This window comes from Fundulus heteroclitus, chromosome 11, assembly GCF_011125445.2.
Source record: "Fundulus heteroclitus isolate FHET01 chromosome 11, MU-UCD_Fhet_4.1, whole genome shotgun sequence".
Classification (NCBI taxonomy): Eukaryota; Metazoa; Chordata; class Actinopteri; order Cyprinodontiformes; family Fundulidae; genus Fundulus; species Fundulus heteroclitus.
The window spans coordinates 24,340,232-24,355,802 of record NC_046371.1 but is presented as its reverse complement, the minus strand read 5'-3'; the positions used below and the strand labels follow the sequence as shown (position 1 = coordinate 24,355,802).

The 15,571-nt window shown below is 39.8% G+C and overlaps 1 protein-coding gene across 6 annotated transcripts in view; it reads right to left on the bottom strand.

Annotated features, from left to right (window-relative positions):
* Nucleotides 1-15,571, bottom strand: part of LOC105929365 (spectrin beta chain, non-erythrocytic 1) — a 62,582-nt gene that overhangs the window by 37,054 nt on the left and 9,957 nt on the right. For 3 of the 6 annotated variants that reach the window (XM_036143204.1, XM_036143206.1, XM_012867098.3), the window contains exon 2: nucleotides 8,700-8,887. In XM_036143204.1, the coding sequence (XP_035999097.1) occupies nucleotides 8,700-8,856 (157 nt within the window). In that variant the 5' untranslated portion in view covers nucleotides 8,857-8,887. Of the gene's footprint in view, nucleotides 1-4,380; nucleotides 5,018-8,699; nucleotides 8,888-11,917; nucleotides 11,936-15,571 lie in introns of those variants that run through there. The other 3 variants (XM_036143207.1, XM_012867101.3, XM_036143205.1) reach the window with 2 other exon arrangements.

Sequence of the window (15,571 nt, the reverse complement as noted above, 5' to 3'; positions counted from 1 at the left end):
TGTATATTCTAAGCCCACGCCAAGGTAATGTGACTCTGAATAGCCCGATGCCCTTAGTCACAGCTTTCACCCCGAGGTTCAGTATTATGACGTTACAGCTTTCATGGAGAGCTACGGGACTTAAAACTTGAAATTCAACACTTGATCTCATTGCAGCTCAGCATATAGGACACTAGCTCTTGATGCTCCAGTTATTTCTTTGTTAGGTTTGAACTTAAAGCCAAGTTCTGTGAGCTTTCAGAAAAACTATAAAGAGAGTAACCACTTCTATACATGTTTTAAATGCTCTGAAGGGGACAGAATAACCAAAACTATTGTGCCAAGCAGTATAGTCTATTTAAATAACACCATGCTGTTAATGCCTGCTGTGTAACTATTCAGCTAAAGTCCACATCAACTGATTTGTAGAAAGGGCAATGACCCTTTGGACTAGAACCCTGTAGTCTAACTAAACTCCCAATGTGTATTTATGGATGAAGCAAGACATGAAACGAACCTCTCAGCCCATTTAGTTTGGAACAAATATCTGAGATTGTAGTATTCACTGAAGGGAACTTAACCTCTAAATGTCTCTATTGTACTTAACAAGTTTCTTATTTCACTCTCTTCTCTGTAATGTTTTAGTGTAATTAAAAAAAAAGGAAAATTAAAACATTGACGCGTCTATTGGGACTATTGATAGAAGGGTATGACGTGAAACACATGCTCCAGTGTTTGACTTCAAACTGGGGATGCAACAATGTGAAAAAATGTGTTTGTTGTGCAGTGACCTCAGGGTTACCCGGTTATTCAAGTTTTGTTACATTTTGTCAAAAATGCTATCTGCTGGATAGTGTGCGACCATATAGGCAAGGCAAGTTTATTTGTATAGCACATTTCGGGACAAGTCAATGCTAAGTAATTTACATGAATAAAAAAAACATTGTTTTTTACTTTTACTCTGTTTTTAGAATGTCAAAAATTTTAAAACAAAATAAAACAGGGAAATGGAAATTAAAAGCAAATATTAATCTAGTGTTGGTTGTCCTTGCTAGCTCATTGAAGGATCAGTGTGAATCTTTTCTGTTCAATAAGTGAACAATATGAGTGAGCCTTTATTTGTAATTTTAATATAATTAAATTACATTTAGCTTATATAAAATGGCATTTCTAGTTTGTTGGTTTATGGCAATTTATCTATTTTATTTGTGATGCATACAACCTGACTTTGATCAATGCTAAATTAAGTCTTAGTGCCCCAATTAACTTATGCCAGAGACGCCACTGGTCTTTGATATACACTATATTGCCAAAAGTATTCGTTCACCTGCCTTGACTCACATTCTTAATCTACAGGGTTTAATATGACGTTGGTTCACCATTTGCAGCTATAAACACTTTCAACAGTTCTTGGAAGGCTTTCCACAAGGTTCTGGAGAGTGTTTATGGTAATGACCATTCTTCCAGAACCGCATCTGTGAGGTCAGGCATTCATGTTGGACAAGAAGGTCTGGCTTTCAGTCTCCGCTCTAATTCATCCCAAAAATGTTGAATCGAGTCGAGGTCAGGACTCTGCAGACCAGCCAAGGTCCTCCACACCAAACTCTCTCATCCGTGTCTGTATGAACCTTGCTCTCTGCTCTGGTGCTCAGTCATGTTGGATGAGGAAGGGGCCATCTCCAAACTGAATGCTTCAACAAACCAAGGAATTGTGGACAATTCCCTGCCCTCCCAACTTTGCGAAAACAGAGTTCCTTTCACTGGAACTAAGTGGCCAAGGCCAGCTCCTGAAAGAAGAACCCCACACCAGAATCCCCCCTCCTGCCACCAAACCTTACAGTTGGCACAATACCGTTCTCCAGGATTCTTCCATCAGATCGCTAGCCGGAGAAGTTCTATTTATCACTCCAGAGAACGCGGCCACACTGCTCTAGAGTCCAGTGGCAGCCTGGCAGACACCACGCTTTGGAAATATTTGGCCATGGAAACCCATTCCATGAAGTTCTCTACCACTGCTCTTGAACTATTCTGAAAGCCACAGCATGTTTGGATGTCTACTCTGCAAAAAGTTGGTGACCTCTGTACACTGTCTCAACATCCGCCGCCCCCGCTCCGCTCATTTATGTGCCCTACAACATTGTGGCTGAGTTGCTGTTGTTCCCATTGCTTTCACTTTGTTATAACATCACTGAGACATGATTGGGGAATATTTAAGAGCATGGAAATAATCCAACTGGACTTGTTTTGTAGGTGGCATCCAATCACAGAGCCACGCTGGAATTTACTGAGCTTCTGAGATTGACCCGCTCTTTCACAAATGTTGATCATATACATATGTGACCATGGAAGTGACTGGAACACCTGATTTCCATTTTTTAGATGGGTGAGCCAATACTTTTAGCAACATAGTGTACTGTTTAATAATTCACTTCAATCTGTACTGGTTAACTGCTAGGCTGGATTTGTTTTGGGCCTTTGAGTGGTATGAAGTGGAGCTGCAGAATATTAGGACAATGTCACATATCGATATTTCTAAATGTAAAAACGATAGAGAATAATTAATCCACATTTTTATCACTACTTCCTTTTGTACCATTACAATGTCTCGAATCACTAAAGTTATTTGAACTTGCGTGCTAAGAACTATATTGATCCTCTTATGGGTATCAAAGACAGTGAAAGTCAATCAAAGAAGCTAATTATTGAAAGACAGAGCTTTAATATGTGTCCCATAAAACATAATTGCTCACAAAAATATTGCAACCATTCAGCAACTTCCTGAAAAACATTGCAACCAGTGATATTGCAATAAGGACTGCAACTCAATTAATTGTGCAGCTCCAATATAGGTAAAATCACAATGCATGTATTCTATGCAGCAAAACCTGCAGTTTCACCCTTTTGAAATCACGGTGGACAAGCAAACTTTGAGTGGATAGTTTTTTTCTTAGCTCCTGCAGACATCAGGCTCTAACTCAAGAAGGGTGTGATAAAAAGTATGAGGCGCGAGGGCAGTCAAACTGGAAAGACAAGTAGGTGTTACAAGAATGTGTTTGTGTGTCTGGCCATGCATTTGTGTTTTACAGTAACTTAATCCAGAGCACATCTGCACAGAGACGACACCCCAAACTACAAAAAGGGTTTAATTTTTCCACAATAGTGCTACTCTGATCCAAATTAGTCAACATCTTTATACGATATTCTTTTTGTCTGCACAAGAAAAATGCAAAAAGAAAACTGTCAGCTCTAACTTGGTGACTGATCTCTAACCCTGAAACCTAGACAGGGAGTTGCAGGTTATTGCCAGTCAGGCTGACAAAGAGATTATGGTATGCCTCCCTCTTTGAATGCAATGTTGCATGATAGAATCTGAAAATGTTGCAAAACTAGTATGTATTTTATCTATAATCTTATCTGTAGTCTGCGTGAAACTTTATAGTGCACAGATACACAAATCGCTACAGTATAGAACAAGATTATGTGCAATGTGAACCGGAGTAGCCAAAGAGAAATTTCACCGTGTGAATATAAAATATTCTGATTCTGTACACCAAGAACAACACGTTGATAAAGATTCTGCTTCTCCTAGGATTTCAACACAGTGTCCACTACAAGACTTAAAAAACAACGGCGAACAAATAGTGCTGCTCCTCAAGTAAACTAGAGCACACCTCTGATTCAGATGGCATGCAGGGAGAGAGCAGAACAGAAAGAAGAAGAAAAAAATCTTCAATCACATTCCTGTCTTACAAGAGAGTTTCACCAGCTAAACCACACTATCTACCTCTTTGTTTTAGTCTAAATGTATCTTGGTTTGTTTGTTTTTTTCCATTGAACACATCCTTTCCCATCTCACAACTGATGTCCTTGATGATTTGATTTTTCTGTGTGGAACCTCACAGCTTTCTCAGGCTTTGGCTAAAGACAGAGCGGCGTATTGTAATAAGATAAGAGAGGACAGGTGGCCAAGTGATCAGGTGCCAGACTGCCTGCCTGCTTTAGCTCTGAGCTGAAGCCTACAGCTCCTGTAGTACAACTATCTTCATTTCACTCCTAATACTGTATCCAACTTATTCCCCAAAGGAAGCTCATTATTCCCGAAAAAGCTTTTACTATCAGGAAACACTTTCCAGCTAAAAATCCAAGCTGGAGTAGGAGGCCAAAAAACGGAGCACACGTTTCCTCCCCCAACGTACAGGATATGGCTCACAGAGCATGCTAATGACTCTGAAACATCATTTGAGGGGACAATGCAGTATCAGAGTCTAAACTGTGACGTCAAAGAAGCTGTTTGCTCAAGCTTTCCAGTTTTGTTTACTAATCCAGTGGATCGATAAAAAGGTCATCAGTTTCAATGAAACTATTACTTTCAACCAAAAAAAAGAGCACTGTGATTCTTACCTTGCAACTGTTTAAATCTTCCCTCCAAAATATTAGAGTATTGCACCTGGTTGACAAATGCTGCTGGGGACAAGCAGGGATCTCTTTCCCTGTGGTCCCACTCCATTGTAGATTCCTAGGATCCTTACGCTAAATATTTACCACACAAAAATAAAATGAATCAGTCCTCAAACATAGCGCGACGGAGCTAAAGAAATCCAGCACCTCCTTTCACAGCTTTTCCAAAAAACATGTTCTATTTTTCATCCACTAATTCCTTAGTTTGTCCTCCTTTTTCTAGATTCCTTGGTGTTCTTCAGTAAGGCACAACAAAAGCTTGAAAATATTGTTCTCTTCATAAAACGGTACACTCCAACTCGTCCAAGAAAAACTCAGCTGTAAGTGGCATGAACAAAAAAAAAAAAAAACTTTCCTCAAGCCGTCGAATAATTTGAAACAAAACGGAAAAACTAAATGCTCTCTTTTCTTGTTCCCTTGAACCACGTTTGTGGTATCCGAGCAAAGTAATAGCCTCTCAGTTGCACTCCCTTTGTGGTTCTGGCAAAGAAACCGTAGGTATTCCTTCCCTCCAAATTCTGAGTGTGCATTTGCTGAAGCACGGAGCAGCACAGCACTGAGCGGCTGCGGTCGGGTGGCTGTGTAAACAAAGCCTTCTGTGCAGTCTGAAAATTGTGTGATTTGCATAAGGTGTGTTTGAGGGAGGAGCACGAAGGAAGAACATGGTGGATGGGTTCAGGGGGAGGGAGGAGGTGTAGAGGTGGACTAAACCATTAGTCTCTTCCGTACAGCGTGCCTTGAGGTGGATTATTTAACTCCATCTTAGCTCCTACCACCACCAGGGTGTGGCCTACCAAATGGGTGCATCGCAGAAGTCCTACTTGAAGAGCACAATGTTATCTTTATGTGGTCAACTTCTATTTCAGTCTAGATTACATTCAAGATCCCCTTTTTAATACATGAGCTCTACCTTACGAGGAGGCGTTACAACAGGAAGGAAGTTATTGAGAAAGTCTCAAAAATACAGCGAGTACTTTTCTGCCTGATGAGATTTGAAACTGTCAACAATCTGTTTGCAATGTGCAGGGGGTGGGAACGACAGTGTGCGACCAAAGAAACATTTATTTTTAGTTTTAAAAGGACCCAATGTCTTAGTAAAACTAAGAAGGCTCCCTAACGGTTATTTAAAGTGCAATGTAATAAAATGCAAATACAGTTTAAGAAGTGTAGGACAAAGTAAGTCAAGTAAGTCAACTAATTTGTGCGAGGACAAAAAAGGACCGTTATATTTTCTATCTGGGTGAGGCCAAAAAGTCTGATTTTCTGATTTCTGATGAGGTGGTAGCAGCTGCATGGGTCTCATTAAAAAGGACAAAATGCTTCAGGGTTTGTTCTGTGACTGGCCGTTTATGGGGGGGGGGGGGGGGGGGTTGTACTAATGAGAACTGAGGAGGACAGCCTCCCTTCTGAGAAACGGAGGCTATGTAATGGACACATGTAGGGAGGAAAGCAGTAAGTCATCAAGGTCCACTGGCCCTACACATAGGACGCACATTAAACACATTTAATATAAAATGCAGATGTGATGCCTGTCATGTGCTTTTTATAACGTGTTTCTTCAGTACAGGTTTCTAACAGGTTCATAGATAAAAACACATGAAATAAATGTTATTGAGTTAGTGTTGATCTTAACTGTACAAAAGCGAAAAATGGGAAACAGTAAGAAAGCTGGAGTTAATGATGGTGCGTTTCTGTCTGGTACAGTGAATGAACTCGGGGGAGGAAGAGAGAGATAAAACGGCACACGGAGGAGTAAACATTATCGGAAGGAAAAATGTAAAAATTTATTAATAAACTTGCTTGGGATATCAATACTTTATTAGAAACTCTGGTAAACCCATGGAGAAGAACAGGGTTCCAACATTTTTCATGTTAGATATCCCTTACTTTCCAGAGCTACATTTACAGATGTTGCAGTCAACTTAATGCACACTCTAAATATAAACACAAAAGGTTAAAGCTTACAATTGTACACTGGTCAGCTTGTAAAGATTAAAACTGCCAACACCAAAGTATGGATAGATGGATGCCTGACTTATCCATACCTTGGAAATACTTAAAATATCAGATACTGGGGTTAATTGGAGAATGATTAAATGTATTCAAAACATAATTATCTATAAAATGCTGTTTGATACTGTTTGTTGTGTATACAGGCTACATGTAAAAAGAGTGACTACACTACAGTCACACTGCTGTCATCCATGATAAGACGCCGCTCCCAAGAATGACTTCTTGGGAAACTGGATTCTCCAAAGTGATCCAAATTGCTTGAAAGCCTTGTTATTCCCAACTGCAGGAGCTTCCTTAGGTAAACGCTGTACGGATAACTGTTGGAGTGTGAAGGATGCCGTTGCTTAAACTTATGCAAAGTTTTAGAGCTAGCTGTGCTACACACACACATGACAGAGCAGATAAGCTATCGATGCAAATTAGTAAAAAAGCGGCTCTCAACTGTGAACTAAAGAGCACAAGTATATTAATGCTCAGAAGTACGGCTAATATTTTGCTCTGTGAAATTTGGGAAGAAAGAAACTAAATGTCCAGTGCTTCTAAAAAACACAGAATGCAAAATAGCCTGAGGTTTGGAGAAAGAAAAGCTGCTAAAAGTGGGAAGGAGCTGAAGCCTTGAGGGAAAAGCTGCAGGAGCATGTGAAAGAATGCGCACATCAAGCCCACACTTGTTAAACTGAGAGGGTATCACAGGCCTTCAATACCGGAGCTTTCATGCACACAGCATTTATAGAAAGACCAGTGCAAACAGTGCTGCAGACTGCATTGCTACAAAGCGCAAAGAAATAATACGACTGAAAGTTGTTTTAGTAAAATACAATGTGGAGAAGATTGCACTAAAAACTACAACTGCAATGTACGAGGAAATGACAGAGCTGGTCTGTTGGATTTAATTTGTAAGTGAAATAAGGTTTATCTAAAACAAATGACTGAACTGAAGGCTTGTCCAAAGATCAGAACTGGTTGATGTATGAGTATTAGAAGTTTCTAGGAACATGTGTGCTGTGGTGGCTATCTGCTGCCCCCCTCTGCTGGGCTGTTTATAAAACTGCAACTTGTTTTGACTTTTGAAAATCCAGTTTTTGACTGCAGGATGTAAACACTGGTCTTCAATCAGGTTCTTTAGCTCACAAATACATAAAATGAATAAATGAAAAACTTTAAGACCACTTTAATATTTCACTAAATACACCTTCATATGAGACAGATCTATAAGAATAATAACAAAAAAAAAAAATGGGTGACAAGAGTATTAAGGACAGTTAAAAAGCAAGTAAAAAAATAAAGCCGTCATCAAACTCTTCAGCCGTGTATCCAAGTAGCTTTTTATGCTAAAACTTCTGATCAACCACAGCTCTGATGCTGGTGCAGGTACCTCGGTTAAAACTGGCTAAGGTTGTTCTGATTTGACCAACTACTCAGCTCTTCAGCTTTGTCCTCCTTTTGGATGTATTTTGGTCTTGGCCTATAAAAAGAGGCTCGTGGGTTTTAGGAGACAAAAGAATCACATCTGTTCCCTAGTCTACAAAGCCTAATTAGATTGTTGAACATCGGTATTAGGCTTATGGTCCCCCCCCAACTAAAACCTTCTGAAGCACCATTTATTTATCAAAAATGACCAAAGAAACTGAGGCATGTATAGTTTTCTATAAGTGTATCTGAGAGAGTGCTGGATAATATTTGAGAACTAAAAAGTAAGTAAGAATTTATTTTTCAACTTGCAGAGTAATATTTTTAATCCTGAATACCACTGATGGTGTATGTTATGTTGGCACAGGGCTTTTCCAACAACCTTGTAACAAAAATGCAAAGAGAACAAGACAATGAAAATATTCACTTATGTTGTTATAATGGTAACACCAAAGGCTTTAGAATAAGGGTTTCTGTTAATGTCTGAAATGGTAGAGATAAATTAACGCGTCATATATAGTGTATCCATTTAAGTGTAAAAATCTAAGATTTAATTACTATTACTTCACAGCTTCCACACTTAGCCACAATCTTGAATTGTTTGCATTCTGCAAGTGAAGCTCCGCATACGAGCAAAACAGCCAATCAACAGTAACTCTCATTAACCAGCAGCTGGCCTGACAAAGCCCATTCAGGAAGGGCTAAAATTAAAAAAAAAAAAAAAAAGTACAAAAGAGTCCAAGCCTGACCTTAAGCAATCCCACTCTGATAGGACCTGATTAAATCCCTGATTGGAGGCGCTTTATTATAAAAAGGGGGACGGATTGGATGTAACGTACCTGCGAGAGCTTTAATGCGAGAGCGTTCGAAGAGACGCGCCGAACTGTTCTCATTGTCCCAGTCGGTCTCTGCCGCCAGGTCCCAGCGATTATTGATGTCATTGTACTGCTGCTGGATCTCCAAGCTGTCGAAATCTGTTGGGGAGATTGTGCTCATGGTGCCGAGGCTTGGAGACAACACATCCAATCTAGAAAGAAGAAATGGAAAACAAAGCATCCAAAGTAAGTGGTGGCACAAAAAGAGGATTGAAAACACCAGAGGGTTTATAAAAACCAAACCTAAAAAAGGGTTATTTCAGAAATAAGCCATCAAAGATGTAATACTAGGCACTTAGCATCTAGGCGAACAGAGATGTCTCCCCACACAGCTTCCAACCTGAACTTTACTTAATGTAGCTTTATAGCGTTCATATGCAAATAGCAGCTTGGACGGTGCAACTATCATTGTGGGAAACAGATAAAAACTTTAAGATATCTGAAGTCACTATGCCCTGTCTGACAGGTAGTCACTCCCTATATACACCTGGACGACAGCAGTCGTTCTAGTTACAGGTCTTTTTCCCCCTGCTAAAACCACAATAAATATGATTGTACTTTAGTTAAAACGCTGTGTGGGCGAAACAAAGCTGCAATAAAACAAACAAATATAAGGCTTTGCTACCCAGCACACACTGCAAAAACGGATCTAAAAATAAGTAAAATGTTCTTAAATTTAGTGTATTTATCCTTGATTTGAGCAGGTAAATAAGACTATCTGCCAATGGAACGAGTATTTTTACCCCTAAAATAAGATAATTAGACATACTGCACTTGAAATAAGACGATGGAGATGAATTGTTCCTATTTTAAGTGCTAAAAATCTTATTCCATTGGCAAATCATCTTTTTTTATCAGCTCAAATCAAGGACAATTACACACATTTTAAGAACATCTTACTTATTTCTAGTTCCGTTTTTGCAGTGCATACAGTATGTACTAAACTCAAAGGGTTAACGGAAGGTCCTTCCAAACAATTATTCAACACCAGCTGACATGTTTTGTAACTACACACATTTAACGTGATGAAGTAGGGATAGCGGTCCACAAAAAAACAACTATTGGGTTCTCCCTTTGTTTTACCTCAACACACGCATGCTCTAAAAAGAACCTGCGGCTACAACTTGTTTGCAGCCGTCGGGCCAAGAGTCTGAGGACGAGACGGCAGCGACATCATTTTACTCACAAACTGGTTCATCTCAATTGTTTGAGTAAAGGTTTTACGTTACTGCACGGCTGTAATCGCCTCTGAAACGTGCCACGGTGTAACTAACGGACAGCCGATAAGTTTAGTCTGCTCCTTATTTGTGCATTAAACCGCAAACATGCAAGCGTTGATGCTGGCGGCAACACGGCTGATCTAAAAAAACACGACGGGGTTAATGATGGAAAGAACGTCTGGTGCCTGCAGCAGCCTGTGAACGGCGTCAGTGGCAGGTCAGACAGGACCAAAGTCATAACTACAGCGTTGCGATGCGTCATCCCTGATGATCTCCAGCCTTATTCTGTTGTGGAAGATACAGGATCTCTGGATGAAGCGTTGCTGACTGATAAAGCTGCTCACAATTCAGCAACAGAACATGGAACTGACTAAAGCTGTCACCAGATATGGCTTATTCAGCTCAGACAGCTGAGTCTTTGTGGGCTAAACACCACGAAGACTAAAAATATTTTAGTGTCAAGAAAGCTCGTCAGTAAATGGTCATTTAAATTCTGAGCAAGGATTTAAGGAAAGGTTTTAAACTGTTAACTGAAAATCATTTTAAAAAAACATTTCTCAATGTTTACTGCACACAAAAGGCAGCAAGTATCATTCAAAAATATTTCTCATATGTATTTCACAATAATTTACACAGAATGGGCTTCACAAGGATACTCGTGTCAACCCTGATCTGGTTAATAAACACGTCTGAGGTTGTTGTAATCTCAGGCTTTCCCCCCCATCGTACTATAGGCCTGGTGGGCCACCAGACTGCACAGTATTACAGTGCAGCATACACTTTTAAGAGTTCCCAGATTTTATCCCTTTGCCTTTAAGGGATCACATCGTTGGTTCCTTTAAGACTCTGTAGTTTGTGTTTAAGCATTGTCAATGTCTTGCAATAACAAATAATCAAATTTTCAAATTTCCTGTCAAAAAAAAAAAAAAATTATAATTTGTATAATAAGTTAACAAAAACAGGATGGGCCGCCCTAGGAGCACCTACCACAAGGCTTAGCCAGTTACCTGAATCCATTATTTTAGATCTTAAATGTTCTGTCATCGCTGGCAGAATGACATCAGTACGGGGACAGAAACAAAGGATGATGTACTTTTCGACCAACGGCACAAAGCATTTAAATGTCACCGGGCATTCCTCAAGGAGGTAAAGTATTGTCATAGCTTTCAATAATTCATTTACTTAAAGTTAAAAGTGCCATCTTATCATGTGAGGTACTAATTTCCCACATCTCTGTTTAGATCCTGCTCCCTGCGGGAGGCCAAGAGCACGACTCAATTCAAACCAGGTAACATTTGTTGGCGATTTCCGCTCAAATCAAAGAGACCCCCCCCCCCCCTCCATTAAAATGTTCCTGTGGTGAAACGTTAAAATTTGGAGACCTGCTGTCGTCAGGTTGTATGGTTTATAGGCACAAACATTCTCCCACAGCATAGCAGATACTCTGAAAACCCATTAACTGAATTATGTACCCACTTCCTGGTTCCTTCATCCAGGGTATGAATGAGTTTAAACTCTCATTTATCTTAAGCCATGCACTCTCGTCTAAAAACATCAATACCAATGTTAACGTAAAATAAAAGCTAAATAACGCATTAAAAAGAACAAACCACTGCCACCCACAAATAAATTTGCTACATGCACAACATGCCTACTGACCCCGGGTCTAGCTGTCATGCTAAATGTAAAGTACAAATGTTTAAAACACATCTTTTATTATTTAGAAGGAAAAAAAAAAAAAAAAAAAAAAGACAGCTTGGTAAATCCCATTACTGGTAGATTACGAAGTATCTCGGAATAGAAACTAAATGCAGGGATTAGCAAAGAAGGCAAAACACCTCCCCCGCACCCCCTCATCCCTCCCTGACCTGTCACCTCTCCACTAAATCACACCCCGGGCATCGGCCGTGACCCGGCACCCCGCTGTGCAAAGTGTGCATGAATACTGGCTGATTTACTCACTGTAGACATGCTAAAAGATCACCGCTACTATAGCAGTCGATCCTCAAACGTCATCCGTGCTTTGTCCCACGAATCGCCAAAGTAGATAGAGCGGTCGGTCAGATGCTAAACATAACTGAATGAAGTTGGAACGCTTTACACATCATGTGACCACTTGTGTTCAATACACAGCATATTATGTATTAAAATCCTCATAACCAGGCTGTCCTCTTTGTAGTCTGGTTATGGGAGCAGTTCAGGGTGGGGGGTTGGCGCGGAGCCGGACCAGTGAGTCTGGGAGTGGCGATGCCCCCCCCCCCCCCCCTCTCTGAGTGGGACGAAGCCCCGCTCGGTGTGTCTGCACTAATCACCCCTCAGTGGATCAGACAAACAATCCCCTGGCCTACTATGATACGGCACTCATCCTACCATACACACACACATACACACACACACAAAACAGTGTGGTGATGAAAAAATAAAAAAATTCACGCATGCTAGCTAAGTCTACCCTTTACATCCCACTCAAAGAACAAACCTTTTACCTAAATTGTGTTTCTGAAAAGTCGCATCCAAATCCACCATTTCAGCACAGAGGCATGAAAGGCAACATCCAGCAGACAAAATAGGTCGGGTCAACACTTCTGTCACGCTACCCTGTGCCTTGCCTCTGCCCGGACAGAAAGCAGAGCAGGATCAAAGAGAACCCTTAATAAATAATAATAATAATAATAATAATAATAATAAGTAAAGAAATTGCTTGTTGACTGCAGTGGGCTGATTTTTAGCTCGACTGCTCTCTCTTGCAGCACCATAACGTCACTGAGAACTAATGACCGCTCATGGTGGGAAAGCAAAAAAAGTATTTTAAACCCTTCTCTTAATTTGTGTAGTTCTGAGTAGTATTATCAATAAGGGACATTTGGTCCATTAATGTTTATTTTCACTTTTTGTTTTTTTTTTACTTAACTTTCAAGATCTAACTTTAATGTACAGTGCGTTTTTGTGACTTTTTTCACATTAAATTTTTTTTTTTTGTTTTGTTTTTTTTTAATATAGTTAGGCCAGTCTGAGACCAAGTGTCGTCTTCCCAGCCTTAGTCCGAATGAAATGTTGATGCACTTGGCACTAGTTGGCAAAACGGCACACAAACAGAATCAGTTCAAAAGTGTTCTTTGGACTAAATGCTCGGTTGTTTTGATTTTTGCCTACTCATAGGCTATCAGCAGTAGTATTTCTGTGCACACAGCACATTTCAAAAGCACTTCTATTGCAAGATTAAAAAAATAGAAAATATTCTCCCTCACAGCAAAAAAAATAAATAAATAAATAAAAAAATTAGAAAGGAAGCTGGAAGTTTTTTATTTTAAATTGGATTAATTTTGTTATACACATCTCTGGCAAATTAACTTACTCAGGAATTCTGACAGCTGTATTAACTTGTAAAAACAAGATTCTATTACTTTAATTTGTAAAAAAAAAAAAAAATTACAATTCAGGCTTTAATTAGTAACCACCAAGCAAAATAATACCATCTATTGTGGGGCTGTGAGAACAAAACGAATACTCAAGAGAAGCCTACCAATTAAATGGTACGTTCATAGCAGCGGTGCAATATTGCACCGCTGCTATGAAATATGCTCAATTAGGCACAAATGGCAAACAATGTGAAAACAGAGCTGCAGCAAATGTTTTGCCAAATCAAAAAGAAACCAAAGTGGAGCACAGCACACCGCCTGAGGGCTGGACCCCAACCTCAACTGTAGCACTCAGACGCACATTCAGCAATCGGCATGACATAAGTCAAAAAATAAAATAAAAAAAATGGGCAGAGCCAGCGGCACCACCGCATCCTTCTTTTTCATTCCCTGACATCGCTCCTCCCCTGCCAGAGCCACTTCCCTTCGTCCAGCTGGTCCGTTTGTCACTGCACCCATTAATCAGGGAGAGAGGAAAAGAGAGAAATAGAGCCCATAATCAGATGTCCGCGGGGAATAAAGCCTGAGCACATTAGCCAGTCACAATGCCAATGTGAGCCAGGGGAATAGGGAAGACATAAGCTCTTACATAAACATACATGCAAACCCAGAACCACTTCCTGCAATAGGGAACAAAACACCTTTAGGCTATACAACTAGCAGTCATGCTATAATATTGTTATCGAAAATACTCCATTTTATTTATTTATTTATGTTTTTAAATATTTCAATCCTAATAATTTAAATAGCTTTAGTTTAGCAGTATGACTGGGGAAAAAAAGCAACCAACAATGAGCTGGAATTAAGTGTATCTAAGGTAATACAATGAAAAAAACAAAAAAAAAAAAAAAAAAAAAAACTCAAAGCCGATTTACAAACTAAAAAAAAGTCACCCTAAAAAGGAATAACAGCCCAGATAAATGACACTCATGAGGCTGAAGTGAGGGGAGATGGAGTCCAAAGAGCTGTACACAAAGCCCGCCACACTTAACTGGCCCCACACAATGAAGGAGTCAGCAGAGAATTGAGGCCAGCCGTTCAAGCCCTTCCTGTTTGCAGAGATGGGGCAGCCAGAGGCCCATATGCATCAGAGGCCCCATCCACAGGCTGCTGATCCCAGCCTGAATGCTCTGCTCAATAGGACGGCAGTCGTCCTTTGTTGACCTGTAGCATCACATTCATCTAGCACTCTACTGACCATCACACATGACCTCCACACGCTGAGACGGACATGCGAGGTTGGTTTGAAGCACAAGCTATAAAATACAGCCCAAAAATCTGGAATAAGACGTGTTTTTATGCTAATGTGAATATAAATTAGTTAGAATATCATAAAAAAAAAAACGTTATTCCTTTCAATGATTCAATTCAAAATGTGATTTCCAAGATTATATAGATTAACTACAGAAAGTGTTGTATTCTCAGTATTTATTCTTTTTTTTTTTTAATGATCATTGCCTACAGCAAAAAAGATGCAAAAAGCAACCAGATAACCCATCTGCGATTATAAAGCAAAACCTGTTTTCAAGATTACAGGGGTAGAATCACAAAGTGTGGACTTCAGCTGAAGTCAGAGCTTCAAGAGCCACCACACACGAACAAATCACAGGATACAGGTTGGAACGGTCACACCTTTGTGTTAAGCCCCTCCTGAACCAGGCATCATCAGGAACATCACTTCTAGGCCAAGGAAAAGAGCAGTACTGGGCTGGTGCTAAGTGATCAAAAGTCTTTTCAAACAATTACAATTCATTTGCATTTCCATTGAAAATCAAGGTACCATATTTTTCGGACTATAAAGCGCACTTAAAATCCTTCAATTATCTCAAAAATTGATGGTGTGCCTTATATATATATATGATTGCTGTTGTTCTTACTGACTGATTTTATGTGGTACAATGCGCTCAAAACGCTGTTAAAATGTGTAAGTATGACTTTGGTTAGCAACAATGTCGCTTCGCTCAATGGATATTTCAGAGCATTACGGTACACTGTAACTACCTGATCACACCCCTGAGCTGTCTACAAGACTGCCTGATTGTAATGTTAAAACTAGAAGTGGATTCATGTAAGGCAGCCCGCGCCCGGAGTACATGCTAGCAACAATAAACAAAGTTAATTCAATATGAAAGGTTTGTTTATTTTGGCCTTATGTTAGAAACGGGGCAGTGTTGTCCAACTACTCTGTCCTCCAACA